The sequence below is a fragment of the Chrysemys picta genome, chromosome 5, assembly GCF_011386835.1.
Source record: "Chrysemys picta bellii isolate R12L10 chromosome 5, ASM1138683v2, whole genome shotgun sequence".
Taxonomy (NCBI): domain Eukaryota; kingdom Metazoa; phylum Chordata; order Testudines; family Emydidae; genus Chrysemys; species Chrysemys picta.
Genome location: NC_088795.1, coordinates 58,095,907 through 58,114,131, shown reverse-complemented (window position 1 = coordinate 58,114,131; position 18,225 = coordinate 58,095,907). Strand labels below are relative to the sequence as shown.

General features: G+C 39.1%; 1 protein-coding gene across 8 annotated transcripts in view; it reads left to right on the top strand.

The window, feature by feature from the left end:
* NR3C2 (nuclear receptor subfamily 3 group C member 2) overlaps window positions 1-18,225 on the top strand; it is a 272,715-nt gene that overhangs the window by 142,961 nt on the left and 111,529 nt on the right. For 4 of the 8 annotated variants that reach the window (XM_065597780.1, XM_008166104.4, XM_008166105.4 and 1 more), the window contains exon 3: window positions 17,668-17,819. In XM_065597780.1, coding sequence (XP_065453852.1) covers window positions 17,668-17,819 — 152 coding nt within the window. The remainder of the gene's footprint in view (window positions 1-17,667; window positions 17,820-18,225) is intronic. The other 4 variants (XM_065597781.1, XM_065597782.1, XM_024103413.3 and 1 more) reach the window with 1 other exon arrangement.

Here is an 18,225-nt window from a genome sequence, read left to right as displayed (position 1 = left end):
GGAAGGACATCTAAAAGTTAGGCATTGCAATAAGAACAGCTTCCATATGAGGAGAGAGTAATAAGACTGGGACTTTTCAGCTTGAAAAAGAGACAACTAAGAGGGGATATGATAGAGGTCTATAAAATCCCGACTGGTGTGGAGAAAGTAAATAAGGAAGTGTTATTTACTCCTCATAACACAAGAACTAGGGGTCACCAAATGACATTAATTGGCAGCAGGTTTAAAACAAACAAAAAAGAAGTACTTCTTCTCAGAATGCACAGTCAACCTGTGGAACTCTTTGCCAGAGGAGGTGGTGATGGCCATGACTATAACAGGGTTCCAAAAAAACCTAGGTAAGTTAGTGGAGTATAGGTCCATCAATGGCTATTAACCAAAATGGGCTGGGATGCAAAACCATGCTCTGAAGTGTCCCTAACCTCTGTTTGCCAGAAGCTGGGAGTTGACCATAGAGGATGGATCACTTGATGATTGCCTGTTCTGTTCATCTCCTCTGGAGCACCTGGCATTGGCCACTGTCAAAGACCGTATACTGGGTTGGATGGACCACTGGACCAGTATGGCCATTCTTATATTCAATATTCAGCCTTTTGAATCTAGTCCTGATTTTTTTTATATAATTCAGTGAAGGATTTAGAGGGGGAAACAGTGGTTGTGTAAGGTGCAGAACAAATAACTTCCATGTTTTGTGTTTTGTTTTATATTTTCATTTTCTTTGAGTCTGTTCTATATAAAGTTCAGGTCTTCAGCTATAAAGAGATGGTGAAAAGTAGAGCACTGTTTATCATTAATTGAAATTGAATGAAATTCAACTGAATAACCAACTCTTGGACCTGAGGTTGTGAACATTTCTAGTTTGTCTTGACAATCCTGTCAAGACACATTTGAACTTCATCAGTAATTGTGATCACTACAGGAGAATTACCAAAAGTATTTGCTGTAGATATCAGTCAGTGATTTCAGTTCTAGTCTGCTACTTCACCAAAATTTTCCATGGCAGTTGGCAGGCTATTATTTCTCCCTCTAATGTGTAATAGAAGGATATTTTAATTGATTTAAAAGTTAAATAATAGAATAATCTTCTACTCTATAACTGCTACCTGTCAGTGTTTGCCATGGAAAAATGAGAAAAAGATTTGGAAAGATTAGAATTTTGGTTTCTTTAAAAACACGTAACATAATTTTTGATAACTTACTTGTCTTGCATGTGATAAGTTTGAATATTTATTAGTAGAATACTTTTCATTTTACGTTATTTAATGACAGAATTTTTTTACTGTTGCATAATTATAATAGTTTTAAGAATGGAACTGGTTCCATTTCTAACTATTTAAAATGCTTTGAATTAGCATCTGAAGAATTAAAAATAAGTATAGTGAATTATGCAAAAAGTTTCAAATTCTAATTTCCAATCTCATATTTTGTGCTTTGAACTGGGAGACATACTATTTTAAATTTCACCATTTTAAAATGTTGGAACCTCACAGTGTAAGTGAAGTAAGAAACATATCTATTTGTTGTTAGTTAGCATGATAGGATAGTGTAGCAGTCTGATCTTGCATTTGAGGATCAGAAACTCCTGAGACCTGCCTCTGATACTGTTGCGGCATGAGAACTTGTCCAAGTCACTTACCTTCTCTGTCATCGTCTCCCCATCTCTAAAATAGGTATAATTCTAACCAGATCACAGGAGCATGTAAAGGTTGATTAAAGTTTGTAAATCACTCTAAAGATTTTCATAAGTGCTGACTGCACCGTTATGAATATCTATGTCAGTGGTTCTCAGACTTTTTTCGCGGACCACTTGAAAATTGCTGAGGGTCTCGGCGGACCACTTAATGAACTTTCCAAATGTTGTTTGTACCGTTAGCTAACTATTGTAAAGCACTTTGGATAAAAGCACCATATAAAAATAATAATAAACAATTTTTTTGTTCTACAAATAAAAGCACACAACTCATATTTTAATATCAGTAGTCTTACCTTTCCAATGCGATGGATGTGCCCTCTCTTCCCCTCTGTGGCAGCCCCCGAGCTGGGGCTGGGAAAGAGGGGGGCCTCTCCCACCGCGGCAGCCCCCGAGCTGAGGCTGGGAAGGAGGGCTGTCTCTCCCCAGCAGCCTCAGCCCTGGAGCTAGGGAAAGTCGCCTCTTTCTCTGGTCACCGCAGCCCTGCACATCCCGAATTCCCCCCCAGCCCCTCTTCTCACCGCACTGCCCCCCTCCCACCTACCCATATCTCCCCGAAGGCCACCACCTCACCCTACATATGCGTCTTCTGAAGGGTCCAGGCACCCAATTAGTGGAGCCACGCCTGCACAGCTCCACGGACCACAGTTTGAGAACCTCTGATCTATGTAATAAGATTCCAAGATTGTCTCTGTGTGCCACTCTTACGGCTAGAATGTCTGAGTCAGTGTGAAGCAATGGAAACAGCTACAAGCATTGTTGAAATCTCTCTCTGTTCTGAATGTCACAAGGTTTAATCATCACTGGTATTTGTCCTTTGTTGCCATCCAATGTTTAAGTTCTCAGCCATTTTGACTTCGCTGTTGCACAGATGTAATCTGTAAAGCTTGTATCTATACCAGGCCAAGAGTCCTGGACAATTGTAGTACCAGAGATAACTCAATCACCACTCTTATTCTACAGCTAATTTATGTGCAACACTTTCATTGGTTTTATGAGGGAGACAGCATAGATGGTGGATTACTTGGCCCAATGGGAATACCTAGGGTTACCATATTTAACAAATAAAAAAGGAGGACCCTCCACAGGGCCCTGGCCCCACCCATTTCCCACCCCCAACCCCGCCCCAACTCCGCCCCTCCTCCCTCCCACTCCCAGCCACGCGAAAAGGGCTGCCCGAGCGCTACCGGCTTCACGGTTTGCCGGGCAGCCCCCAAACCCTGCGCCCCCGGCCGGCGCTTCTCCAGCACAGCTGGAGCCCGGGAGGGGAAGCGCCCAGCCGGGGGCGCAGGGTCTGGAGGCTGCCCGGCAAACCGTGAAGCCAGTAGCGCTTGGGCTTCGGGCAGCCCCCATGCCTCCGGACCCTGCGCCCCCGGCCAGACACTTCCCCTCCCGGGCTCCGGTGGCGCAGGGTCCGGAGGCACGGGGGGCTGCCTGAAGCCGGTAGCGCTCAGCTCTTAAACAGAGCCGAAGAGTCAGGGGAGGAGCAGAGCAGCCGCGGGAGGGGAAGTGCCCGGCCGGCATTTTCCCGGACATGTTCGGCTTTTTGGCAATTCCCCCCGGACGGGGGTTTGATTGCCAAAAAGCCGGACATGTCCGGGAAAAAATGGACGTATGGTAACTCTAGAATACCTATGCAATAGCATGGGCTTTCAGCTACTTAGTGTATATATATGCACATACATATGATGTTTGACATACAATCATGGATGGGGAAACTTCAAGTAGTATCAACTGCAATGTTTCAAAATGTATGTGCCAAACCTCAACAGATCAAGATGATGTGTTTTGGTATGTCACTTTTAATTTTTGAATTCCCCATGCCCCCTCCCCCCCAGATGGTGACAATTAATGTTGCCAACATTCCCAAATATATCGGGGTGTTTTTGGCCCCTTCTGCAGGCGCTCTCACCCCCTCTCTCCAGTGTTGTGGGGCTGCACCAGTTCTCCTTTAGCTCCCTTCCAGGCTGAGGAGGGGCAACTCCAGGAGATTCATTCTCCCCTGCTCCTTTCCAGACCTGGTGTGAATGGGATTGGCTCCCAAGGGGAGGGAGAGAGACCTTTGCCTGTTTCTTGCAGTGGCTCTTATTAGCTGTTGTTCCTCCTGTATTGGGACAGCTGAGGAACATAGTCAATCAGAGCGGATTCCCCTGGCAGGGCTGATATGCAATAGAGGGCTGGTGTAGGTGTTTAAAACTAGAGGGGACTCAGCATCCTCAAATCTCTCTCTGCCAGGTGGGTCCCTTCTCTGCTGGTATGACAGATGGGTGACCGGGTCAGATTTGAGTGGCATTGCAACCTGGCACATGTTCTGCTCCCAGGCCTGGGCTGCTACTATGTGGTGGAGCCTATGTCCATTAGAGACCAGAGTGGAGGCAGAGACTCGGAGCAGCAAGACCCTATGCGCTAGGTTGCAACGCCACTCAGATTTGATCCAGTCGCCCCTCCATTACGCCACCCTGCTCTGGGGATTGCCTCCCAATTGGCAGAAGTGCACCCTGACCCACCCACACTAGCAAGAGCAGGGGATGGCCACAATCAGATTGGTGGTGGGAGCCAATGGGAAGTGAGTAAATAGTGCTGGATACTATATGAGTGATAGAAAGTTTATTGTGCCAATGAGTGGTGTTGTGACTTAGCACATGGGCTCCTTCTCTTAGTCCCTGGCTCCAGCTCCATCCCGTGCACCCAGCTCTGGTTACTTCCTCCCCATTGGTGGAGGTGTGCCCTGCCCACACTGGAGCTTTTCACATCATAGCTAGACTGGCTCTAGCCCTGGCTAAAATCCTGTGACTTGTGAAGAAATTGTGATTGTTGGCAACACCACTACTCATTTTCTTTAAAATAAGCAGGTGCTTAAGAGCTTTGCTGAATCAAGGCCTTACTGAGTGAGGCCGTGGCTCCAGGACACAAGCTAGCTACATTAAAGTTAGCTCAGTTATGACTGCTGGAGCTGCAGTCACACTCTGCATCATCCAGACCACAGCCCAGAAAAACTTTGGACTTTGCTTCTCTATTTTTCCAGGTTGGTGGAAGGATTCTTTATGGAGGTGCTGGAACCTGTAATATGGGAAGAGCAATTCTTCAGCACAGAGCTACTGATTTCCCTTCCCCTCCCCGCCACCCAATTCCTTCTGCAGCTGGCCAACTGGAGAGTCAGCATCTATGCTGATGCTTGTGTGGCCTGCAATGCCATGGATATTTTCTCTAGATTGGACTTCATAGGTTTAACTGTTGGCTTGATAGTTTGTTTTCAGGTACCAACTTCTTTCTCTCTCGCTTGCTTTATTTCTCTTCTCTCTGTCACACAGGTCATCTGTCATACTGACCAAATTCTGCAGCTGTTCCGAGTATAGTTTTCCCATTAACTTGGAGTTCCATGCACAGAGCAGCTGTTTTACAAAATCAAACCTTAAACCAGTAAGGAATTTGTAATTGGTTTTTATATGGATTTGCACTTTCAAGCCTACAGGTGCACACACAAATATAGATGTACTGGGCACAGACAGTTCAGCGTGAGTTTGTGTGTTCATGCATTTTTCTACTTCCACAGATGAAGCTTTATAAAACAAATAGCTTTGGTTATATTTTCTTTATTCAATAATAATCTGCATTAAAATAGTATGAATAGTTTTACTAAACCAAGAATTGCCACATTTTTTGTTTTAAGCCTCATACTTTCATTAATTCATAATGTGCCTACAATTTCAGATGATGTATGGAAACACATTGTTTTGAAGTGCCCTGATAGAGCTTTTACTAATAATAGCTTAAGGTGAGGCTGGAATGCTTCTCTAAGCATTCTTTTGAGAAGGTAAGGCAAGTGAGATATTTTCATATTTCTTTCCAGTAACACTTAAGCTTTTGTGTCCTACCTTTAGTACCTTTAGAGTCTTATTTCTCTCTACAATAGCATTTTATTAACATATGTTAAAGTAAAACACATTACAGAGACATATAAAATGATAGTGATGATATAGCCACCTGCCTTAAAATGCTTATAAACTGAAATCTAAATAATTATATAGTTCTGTATCTATAATCTGTTAACACATTTTATGATAAATTACAAGGAAATAATAATTTATAGACACTGATTACATTAAAGTGTTTTTCTCTTATTTGTTTGACGTTTTGCATTCTGTGCAAACTTCCCTTTGAAGTCCAAAGGACTGTTCACATAGCTAAGAATATGTGGAATTAGAATATAATACTTCCTGTTACTATTATTACTGTTCTGATGCATAAACTCTCAGCACAGATGGCTTATTTCTGTAGTTTTGCATTTTTGTTGGTTGTAGGTTTACTTTGATGCACGGACAAATAATGGAGATTTTTTTTGTTTTGTGTTGATTGATTTCAGCTCCAGTAGTGCTTATGCAAGTGGTCTTTAGAAGTCAATGGGACTACTCACATGAGTAAGGCTTGCAGTAATGAGGCTTTTATTTGACTGGTTGGAAAGGAGTGTTTGTTTCCATGGTAACTTTTTTGTGCTTTGGTGCATTTTTTCCCCATGTTTGATGGTGGTTTTGGATGTTTTTCTGTTGTGGTATTTTAATCCCCATCAGACTGGGACAGGAGTTCTGTGTAGGGTTGTTGGTTTTGTTGTTTGTTTGTTTTTTGTTTTTGTTTTGTTTTGTTTTTTTGCCATTTTGAAGGGTTTTTTTTTCATTTATAAATGTAGTTCCTTTGTAAAATGTTTGTTTCTGGAGAAGGCTATTGTTACTGCTCACTGTGGGCACTACTGATTGTTGTTTTGGTTTTAAGTATATAATGCACTGAGAAGTCAAACAATGTGTGCATAGTAAATTATTAAACAAATAAAATTAAACCAGATAGTGACCCTTTCATGTATTTCCATGGTTCTGTTTAAACTGATGTCTCTTTGCAATCAGTATTCTATTAGATCACACAGTGATATGCTCTTGCCAGATATACCCAGTCCCTTTTTTCTTCATTGAAAGCTAATTTTCTTTACCTCTCAAGTTAATGAGTTTAAACTTTAATTTCACTTCTGGTTGGCTAATGGTGATGGTTTCCTCCCAGTCCTCTTTCACACAGGAAATGTGGTGTTCATGAGGGGGCTGGTTGGGTAGGACCGTGAATGTGAAAGAAGGAGGTAAGGTTTTTGTTGGAAAGGAAAGGCTTTAATTTAGACTAGTTCCATTAATGGTAGCACCTCTCTCTAACTTGGTTTCCACATAGGCCTCTTTTCCTCTAGCTCTTTGCTTCCATTTTTCCTCCTCCCAGGAGTCCTCACTGCATAAGAAAATGGTCATGCAGTCTAATCCTTCCTGCACAGTAATGGTTTCTCAGTGGTGCCAACATCAGCAGGTGAAACTCATTTGGCTTAATCTATTTTGCAGTACTAAAATATTGCTGACTATGACATCACCAAGAAAACATTCTGCAAGAGTGCAAGTGTGACCAGGATGCATAATAAATCTTTTAGTTTTTTCTTATTGAGTGAGTAGTAAAATGTGAGAAGGTGCAGTGAAACATGGGATTCTCAAAGATGTATTCTTTGCTCTCTTCAGAGAGGTAGCGAATGCAGTGGTGCAGGCCAAGAAGGAGTTAAATGAATCCCCCATAAATAAACTTACAATAATTAACTAGAACCTTTTTATGGATAAACCTATGTTCCTGCCTTATCTTGCCATACAATAGATTGTAATTTATAATCAGCACAGAACAAATGCCAAAGCATGCATTTAAACTACACTAATTCTATAAATGAACCTGGTATTAAAAAGTCAAAGAAAATGTCCTATCATGCTTCAGTGTTCCTCTCTAGTGTGCATAGTTAGGAGATTTGCTATTACTTATATGTTTCGTTCCTAGGTTAACCATTCCATTTGAACATATAGCTGTATTTATGTATCTCAAAACTGCAGAATAAATACATTTTATTTCCTCAGGTAGTTGGATCTTGTTACATCATGATAGTGATTAGAGAAAAGTACATATCTGAAGAATTTTAGGAACCCACATTATACTTTAGAATGTCAATGATCAGCTGATCAGTTGTTGAAAACTAGATTCATTCCCTTGGGGGTACATACTGCTCAGTTTCAGTCCACCAAAATTTGTTTATCTACACGTACTAAGTTTACATTTTCCCATAGTCAACAGATTACTTTAAAGTAAAATCTGAATGGCCTTGTGTTTGTTTCAAGCCATCTAAAATTACTGCTTAAGAAATGCAATAGATAATTTATGATGATGCTCCATTATGTCAAGGTAAAGGTGTAGGGCCAGATCCTTCAAAGTCGTCTCTTGGTAGGTAATGAAAGCCCTCAACTTGTACTGAAGTAAATGGGAATTCAGGATGATTAGCACCTCACAGAATTAAAACTCTTTGCTTCATTTATGATCAGGAATGGTTAAGTGCAGTTTGAATTTGCAGGTTAACCTGACCACAGATGCTGTCCTGTTGGTGACTCAAAAATGAGAAATCTCCATAGTTTCAATCTGCACAGCTAAATACTTGCAGCTCAAATGATTTCTAAGCCTGAGCTGATTTCATTTTGAGCTCCTTTGGCGTATGTTTTTTTGATCTGTGCACAGAAAACCATTAAAGTCATTGGGGCCCTGGCATGTGGAAGAAGAAGGCAGGGGAAACATGCCCCTTTGACTTTATTTAATAATGTCTAGAAGTTATTCAAAAATGGGAAAGGTTGAGTCAGTGAAGGGTGCGGGACCTCAGAGGGACCAGATGGGGGCGGGGCCTCAGAGGGAAGAGGAGAGGCAGGAGCAGGGCCATGGACGGGGCAGGGCTGATGCATGTGTCACGCTTTTGCCTTTTGAAAAGGTGATCATCCTAGTGTGTTACCAGTCCAACTGAAAGCACTAACCTATAACTCCAGCCAGGCCATCTAGCCTGGAGAGGAGGCACCACTAAACTAGGGTGATGAAAGGGTTGGGTGTATGGACTGAAGGGGCTTTAGGGGCAACAACTGAGTAAGAGCTCAAGTTAACTTTCTGCAGTGAACGCACACTCATGCTCACATGCTGCCTCTTTAAGCAAACTGCACTGGTGAACTTTATTTGTAACACCAAAAGTCTTCTCTTCAAACGAGGGTGACCAAATGTCCCGATTTTATAGGGACAGTCTCAATATTTGGGGCTTTTTCTTATATGGGCACCTATTACCCCTCACCCTCTGTCCCAATTTTTCATACTTGCTGTCTGGTCACCCTACTACAAACTGTTCTGGATTGTGAATTTACAGGTGAATCCCTGTCTGGGAATGAGATGGTGAAATAGAAAAAGGCTACTGACAAAAACTACATTTTTGAAATGTCCTCAATCCTTATACCTTTTGACTATTTGTTTTTGGTGAGAATAGGATGTGTGTGTTTGTTTTTTCAGCTGCCCTTCAGCTTTAGTTCAGTATGACTTTATTCTTTCAATTGTAATGTTGTAACCTGCATCCAAATTCTTAGTGCCTATTTTTGTAGATTATTGGAAATTACAGCAGAAAAGGAATATACAATAATGCTGAACCAAACTCATAATGAGTAATTTTAGATTTTTTTAAAAAATTAAAAATTTGGAAAAGTTAGTTCAAGTTCAGTTTTACAACTTGAAAGCAAGCATTCCAAACAAGCCTATCACCAAGGAGGAAAAGTTTGTTAAACTGTATTTCTGTGTGTGACATCTGGTTTGAGAAAGATAATAGCCCTTATAATCAGCTTTTAAAATGGTGGATTATCTGTGGTTTTTATTGACTCTTCTTTACAAAATCTGTTTTTTTTAATTAATATTCCATGTAAGTATTACTTACGGCAACTTGCAAAAGCACAAATGAACTTGATGGCAATGGTTGGTCCAGGCCAGTATTTAACTACTACCAATTTACACTGCTGTAAAATAGGCTTATTCTCTCTCACATACTATACGGTGTGACCAATGCTATTGGAACATTCTAAGCAGCCATTTTAGAAATCTATAAGAAGATGGATATCCATAGATTACGACTGCTTCATAGGTCCCTGGGCTATACCACCACAATTATAAAAGAGTCATAAAAACATATTCTGTTATATCTGTTGTGTTCAAGTTCTGCAGTATTTTTTGTGGTTGGAAGGATCAAAATAGAAGTGTCAGTTGCCCTAAAGAAAATGTTTAGGATCTCATTGTTTCCTTTTCCCCCTCTTTGGATCTCATTAAATATATAAATTTGACATTTGTTTATGAATAATGTTTAACTATAGTACTGAATATCAGCCATCTTGCTTACGGTTTTTAATTGTTTTCTTTAAACTTCTGACAAACACTGGTGTTGGCTTTTTTTAGTCTTGATCATATTTGGAATTCTATTGTCATGTCTTTCATTACTAATTTTTTTTAGTGATGTAAAAGATAATTTGGCTTATTTATATGGATGACATTTCCCACAGTATCTGATCCATCTCTTTTCCTATTATGTTTCTATCATGTTTGGTTTCTCTACCATCACATACAGTATTAATGTACAGGTATGCTACAGCACTTCTGCTTTCTTCTTGGAATGAAACCTAATGAATGGCAGCCATAGCTAGAGCTGGTAACAATTTCAGATTTCATTTTGCAAGAAATTGCAATATTTCAAAATTTGTTTTAATTCTGAATTGGAGAGAAAACAGAATTTTGAAATTTTCCACAAAATAGAAATACCAAAAAAAAATTTACTTTGGAAAAATATAAATTTTGTTTCAAAATAAAGCCTTCATTTGAAATACGTTTTATTTTGGGGGGGCTTAAACAGCAATTATGATATTGATTTCAATGGGAGCTAAGATGCCTAAATACCTTTAAAAATCTGGCCCCTTATTTTCTAGACCAAAGTGTCTCCTGTTTATCTTGCAGTATAGCAGCTTGACACTTTGAACAGGGGGTTGTCAGCCTGGAATCATTTTTCTAGGATATTGAAAACAGCTGCTCCTCTAATTAGTGACTAAGTGCTTATCTTGTTTAAAATGTTTAACTGATTCATTACAACACTAACAGGAGACATTTCAATCCTGAAAACATAAAAATAAAATAACAAAATAAATCTTTTTTTTTCTAAAATATTTTTCCCCACAGGAAATTTCTTCATGATTTCTTGAATAATTTCATTTTTGTGAAAACAACATGTTCCAGTGGAAAGTGTTCTGATTAAAATTTTCTAGCAAGCTCTTACCATAGTTTGAGGTCTTTACATTTCAAGGAATGTCTTGTATTACTACATACTTGGGAATTTTCTGATACTTTGCTGTCTCTACTTGATAGGAAGCACTGATGTTCTAAAATTGGGAACAGGCATGCTCTCTACCACATACCCCCATCAGCTTTTACTAAGAATAAAACATACTTAAGCTAATAAGTCTCTGAGCCAAGAACTAGCTGGTTCTGTGTGAATGAAAAGTTCTACCTTTTTAACATTACTGGTCTTACTAACTAGATCAGTTGACTGCTTTAGTCACCAGCTCTGCTATGTGTCAATGTAATAATGCTTCTTAATTTTAAAATTAGACTTAAGTGAATGTATTGTGTTGTCATCTTCACTCTATCTAGAGCAGAGGTTCCCAAACTTTTTTGTTGTTGTGCCCACCACGGAGATTCATGTCCCATGTGTGGCGGCTCAGCATGGGCAGGATGCATATGGAGCCAAGTTTGGAGCCTGCAATGCATGTGATAAAAGGCCTAAAAATAGGGGTTATGTCATGGTGGGGATATATTATAGACCACCAAATCAGGAAGGGGAGTGGATGAGGCATTTCCAAAACCAATAACAGAAATATCCAAAACACAGGACCTGGTCGAAATGGGGGACTTTAAGTACCCAGACATCTGATGGGAAAGTAATATGGCAAAACACAAAATTTCCAATAAGTTCTTGAATTGTATTGGGGACAACTTTTTGTTCCAGAAAGTGGAGGAAGTAACCTGGGGGACAGCCCTTTAAACTTGATTCTGACCAACAGGGAGGAATTGGGAGCAAATCTGAGGGTGGAAGGCAATTTAAGTGACAGTGATCATGAAATGATAGATTTCATGATTCTAAGGAAAGGAAGGACTGAGAGCAGCAGTATAATGGTCTTCAAAAAAGCAGACTTCACAAACTCAGAACTAATAGGTAAGGTCTCATGGGGAAAAATTCTGAGGGGGGAAAAAGGAGTTCAGGAGAGTTGGCAGTTCCTCCAAGCAACAATATTAAAGGCACATCTACAAACTATTCCAATGCAAAGGAAAGATAGGAAGAATAGTAAGAGGACAATATGGTTCCATCGGGAGCTCTTTAATGACCTGAAAATCAAAAAGGAATCTTAAAAAAGTGGAAACATGGTCAAATTGATAAGGAGGAGTACAAAAGAACTTCACAAGTATATAGGGACAAAGCCAGAAAGGCTAAGGCACAACATAATTAACAACTGGCAAGGGACATAAAAGGCAATAAGATGAGATTCTTTAAGTACATTAGTAGCAAGAGAAAGATGTAGGAAAGTGTAAATCTTCTATTTGGTGGGAAAGGACACTTAATAACTGATTACATCAAGAAGGCTGAGGTGTTAAATGTCTATTTTGCTTCAGCCTTCACTAAAAACGTTAATGAAGGCCAGATACTCAATATTAACTACCCGGGGAAGGAATGCAAGCTAAAATAGGGAAAAAACAGGTTAAAGAATATTTAGATGAGGTAGGTGTATTCAAGTCAGCAGGGCCTGATGAAATTCATCCTAAGGTACTTAAGGAACTAGCTGAATCAATCTCAGAGTCATTAGCAATTATGTTTCAGAACTCCTGGAGGATGGGAGAGGTACCAGGAGAACAAACATAGTACCTATCTTTAAAAAGAGGACTTGGGGAATAATAGATCAGTCAGCCTAACTAGAATACCTGGAAAAGATACTGGAGCAAATTATTAAACAATCAGTGTGTAAGCACCTGGAGGATAATAGGGTTATGAGGAATAGTAAGCATTGATTTATTAAGAACAAGTCATGGCAACCAACCTAATTTCCTTCTTTGGTAGGATTACTGACCTAGGGAAGTCTATGAGGTGGGTGCACAACTAGGTGAAAGACCGTGCTCAGAGTAGTTATCAATGGTTTGCTATCAAATTCGGAGGGTGTATCTGGTGGGGTCAGTCCTCGGTCTGGTACTAGTCAATATTTTCATTAATGACATGGATAATGGAATAGAGAGAGTACGCTTATAAAATTTATAGATGACACCAACCTGGGAAGGGTTGCAAGCACTTTGAAGGACAGCTTTACAATTCAAAATGATCTTGACAAATTGATCTGAATTCAACAAAATGAAATTAAAGAAAGACGAGCACAAAGTACTTCACTTAGGAAGGAAAAATAAATGCACAACTACAATGGGGAATAACTGGTTAAGTGGTAGTACTGCTGAAAAGGATCTGAATATGAGTCATCAAAGTGATGCAGCTGCAAAAAGAGCTAATATGATCCTGGGGTGTATTAACAGGAGTGTTGTATGTAAGACACAGGAGGTAATAGTCATGCTCTACTCAGCACTGGTGAGGCCCCAGCTGGAGTACTCTATCCAGTTCTGGGAACCACAGTTTAGGAGAGATGAGGACAAATTGGAAAGAGTCCACAGGAGAGCAACAAAAAAGGTAAAAGTTTTTAAAAAAACTGACCTCACAGGAAAGATTAAAAACCTGGGCATGTTTCTTCTTTTCTTAAGACTATTGAGAGGGGACCTGATAACAGTCTTCCAATATGTTAAAGGTTGTTATAAAGAAGATGGTGATCAATTGTTCTCCGTGTCCACTGAAGGTAGGACAAGAAGTAACGGGCTTAATCTACAGCAAGGGAGATTTAAGGTATATATATTAGGAAAAAATTTCTAACTAGAACAGGCTTCCAAGGGAGGTGATAGTCACCATCATTTGAAGCTTTTAAGAGCAAGTTGGACAAACACCTTTTGAGGATGGTCTAGGTTTACTTGGTCCTGCCACAGCACAGGGGGCTGGACTTGGTGGCTTCTTGAGGCCCCTTCCAGTCCTATGTGTGTGCATAGAGCTCCACATGACCAACAGGTGCACCCCGTTCGAATCCCAGCTGCCTAGATTGGAAAGTTGAGCATCTGCATAGTGGAACTGCCCCCTCCTAGTGTGCATGTGCATGCGCTTGACAAGTGGCCAACACAGAGCCATCAGGTTGATTCCCAGCACAGCCCTGGGGGTGGGGAAGTGAGGGAGAGAGATCTTGTGGGTTTGCACAGTTCCTATGAGAACTGGCCAGCAGCAGGATGGGTGGTAGTGCAGAGCCTGGGGGATGGGGACCCTGAACCAACCTCCTTCCACCTACCCTGCCAAGGGGACAACCAGTATTTTGCATTATATTTGTTATGTGTTTATGAATATTGACTGGTAAAGTAATATGTTTATTTGAATAATGGTGTTTTAATGAAAACAAAGGAAAATCAATTTAATTGCAGTCTTACTAATGTCCTCATACAGCAAAATAGTCAAGCATGTGAGTAGTCAACATGCCAAATTAAGCACAAGCATAAGCCTTTGGAGGTTCGGACCTAAGTTGGCAATTTTCCTTTAGTGATTTTTTTTCTGAAAACTAGATTTATTTCGGCCATATCCAGATATAAACTTAATTAGACTTAGGAAGGGATTTTGAAAAACATTTAGTTACTGGTCTAACTGAATGAAGTCATTGGTAAAACTTCTACCCTTCTTTGGTATTTTCATTGGATCAGACTACCATTTTCCCCCCAAAGAATTCATTACCTAAGCAAACTAATTTTTGGTCTCTTTTGACCTGTAGAAATAGCAATTTTTGCCAAATAATATGTCGTTTTAAGAACTAAACTAGAAAAATAGCTAAGAATAATCAATGTTATAATCAACTGAACGTCTAATGCTAACTATGAAACTTCACATCCATATACATCTCTACCTCGATATAACGCTGTCCTCGGGAGCCAAAAAATCTTACCGCGTTATAGGTGAAACCGCGTTATATTGAACTTGCTTTGATCCACTGGAGTGCACAGCCCCATCCCCCCGGAACACCGCGTTATATCTGAATTCGTGTTATATCGGGTCGCATTATATCAAGGTAGAGGTATACCTTTCTCCAGATTTCTTCATCAGCATGATTTAAAAATCAGAATCCTTTCCATAGTATCATTTTTGTTAGCATGAGCACAGGGATTGTAATATATGGCAGATTGACAAGGAAAGGAGGATAATGTCCTTGTTCATATAATTTATAGTAGAGGGAGAAACATAACTAGGAGAGTTCTCAAGGCAAATGCCGTTTCAAAGTGAATGTACTTTATTTCCTGGTTTAGAAATATACTGTTTGTTTTCATTCTTAAATTGTTTGTTTCTTTCAGTAAATGTAAAATCTGACAGATATTATTTAATCTGGTGGAAAAATTTAGAAATCCAGTTCTGTGGAGTGAAATGCTGAATATTTGGCCTGGAAATTTTAAAAGTGCTTGTTTCAGTAATCCTGTTTGTCATGGTTAAGTCAAGTCATTGAGGAAAAACTTGACAACTTGATTATAAGAGTGCTTTAGGACAAAAAGGTGTAACCATCTGTGCATTCCTGTGAGTAAGAAATAACTTTCATGAACAGAATGACTGAATTCAAGATTAGCAGTATGAGTTGCAGTAAATTTTTAGAAGTGATCACTTTCATACATTTTCCATATTATACAAACAACTGTACCTATTGTATGAAGAAATTTAACATCATTTTTAAAACAACAAAGGTGAATGGAACGTGCAGGAACATAGCAAGCTTATTTTTTAAAAAAAATCTAGTGTTATTCATTTATAATCCAATCCTGACCAAAACTATCACTGAAATTGGTGGGAGGTTTATGGGTGCATAAGGAATCCACAGTTAAATTTATAATAGGTATATATTTTAGAATGTACTTAGTAAGTAAACATTGTGTAGGTATGTAGCATCAAGCATGAACCAACCATTGTCCTGCTGTGTCTGCTTTCTCTTTTTTACCTGGTGAATCTAGTGAGAACAGAATTTCAAATTCATTACTAGAATTGGTTGGGAAATGCCTTTTAATTTAAAGTTTTCCTCAAAAAATTAAAGCAAAAATATTTTGGCTGAAAATCAAAATATTTAAATTCTGAAATGCCACCATGGTGCCTCATGGGAATTGTAATTTCAGTGTCTCATGCTCCCATACTCCCGTATAGGCCAGGCTCCCTGATCAGGTGGTTTGCCATGATGCACCACAGTCTTCCCTGAGGGAAGGCAGTGCATCCTGGTATTCACATGCCACGGTATATCATGGAGGTAAAGTCTGGCTGGGCAGCCCAGCCACGTAGGAGAATGAGACAGCAGCATTTGAGAATCAAAGTATTTTATGTTTCAGGCAAAAGATTTTGGTTTTCAGTTGAAAACATTTTTAGTTTTCATGCAGTTTTTGACAAACAATTGAAATATTCTGGTGAAAGCAGAGAACTTTTTGCAAAAAGTTTGTTTAGTTAAAACTCCAATTTTTCATCAAGAAACATTTTTAACAGAATTTTTTGACCAGCTCTACTCATTATTGAAGCAGATTATGTATCCAACTATAATGCTTGAAAATATTAAGTTATAAATGCAGCTTTGGTTGTGTAGTTTACTCAGGATTTATGAAAATGCCCATCCGTTTATGCTTTCTCTGCTGTTAGAGAGGTATATATTATATTGATGACTACAACTTGAGAAAAATGTAATGTTTTTTATTCATTCAGAAACATTTATCAAGGCTTTCCCCTGTCTTTATAGTAAATAAATATTACCATGAATTAAAAATCCCTGAGTACTTTTCTATTTCACAGTAAAGAATAAATGAATACACATTTTTGAGCTTGAGAACGTTAGTAAATAAATTTTCACTGTTAATTTCAAATTATCCTGCTACTGTAGAATACCCATTTTAGCAGATATGTGAAATTTTGAAATAGTATAGCTATTTGGAACTCAATATAAAACTTTACGGTTTTTTACACAAATTTATCCTTGTTATATTAAAGGTAGTGAGCACATGAGAATGTCAATTGATTGTGCTTGCCAAGGGAAGTGATGAGATATTAGGGGGCAAGATTGTACCTGACCATAGGTGTACAATAGTGGCTGATGGAGTCAGAAGCCTTCCTTATTCTTGAGCAATTGCATCTTTGAGCATAAGAAATGCATTGAACTAGCACTGCCAGTTGCACAAGCTTCCCTAAAGGGGATGAGGAATCTCCAGACCAGCAAGCAGAACTGACTCCCAAGTATTCTTGAAGAACAATGACTCTTGCCGCTCCCCTGAGGGAATGCCTCAAAATTGCCATCTACTGAGGATTGTGCATAAATCCCCAATTCAACCCCAAACCACCATGTGCCATATTCTTGAAGTTGGGTTTGAAAGATACTAGTCCATATGTGAAGTTTCAGAACCCTTTGCCTACACCTCCAACATTTCTCCCCTATTCTGGCATGCAAAATACTATAGAAAAGTTCTCTATGCTTTTTTGAAATAACATACTTTAAAAGTATATATGCTATTAGGCTGTTTAATGAAATGTAATATGAACAGAAATATTAACTAACTGTAAACTTGTGGAGTAATGTGGTAAGTCAGGGTAGAAATAAGAACGGCATAGTGCATCACCTAAACATTACTGAACACATGCATTGCTAAATTAAAGATTATTTATTATTGTTGTTTTGTTTATTTTACTCATCTACTATCAGTAAACACAATTGCCCTTTTGGAAGTTTCCTTACTTGAGCATTGATAGGTTTATGAGTATTTTTAAAATAAGCAACAAAAATATTTCATGTACTAATTAAGGCAACTGTGGTTGTATGCAATCAGGCAGTGCCAGAAAGAGTTTTGGTTCTCTAATTGTTACATGTTTAGAGCAGTACACCTTGTTATAAATTATTAATTGAGCTTTACATTATGGCCAGTGTTTTTTGAAATATTAATCATTTCATTTTATTTTTCCCCAGCTCCTCACTTAGAAGTGTATCAACTGGATCCTCAAGACCTTCCAAAGTATGTCTCGTATGTGGGGATGAGGCATCTGGATGTCATTATGGGGTGGTTACCTGTGGCAGTTGCAAAGTTTTCTTCAAAAGAGCAGTGGAAGGTAAATGTTCATGTGGGTGCTTCTTTTATTCACTTTCTGATTTTGTTATATTTTCATGATTAATTCTGCAATGTTGTTAGCCTTAAAAAATATTTGTTGTATTAACTCAGCAATTATGAAAAATACTGCTTTAGAAAACTTCCGGGCATTTTCCAAATCAGCTTCCCGCTCCTCCGCCCACAATTGTTTTTTCGGTTAGACATACAGAAAATAATTGTATTTGGTCACAAATATACCCAAATCTTTCATGAGCTGTAAGAGAATTTTGGATAAAGACTGGGAAGCGTCTGACTGTGCTTCAGAATTCCATTACTCCCATAACATGTAGCTTCTATGCTACAGTAAGACTTATGAAGACCAGCTATATAACCATAGACAGATGTGCCTAGGACTCATTAATATATTCCCCCTCCACTGC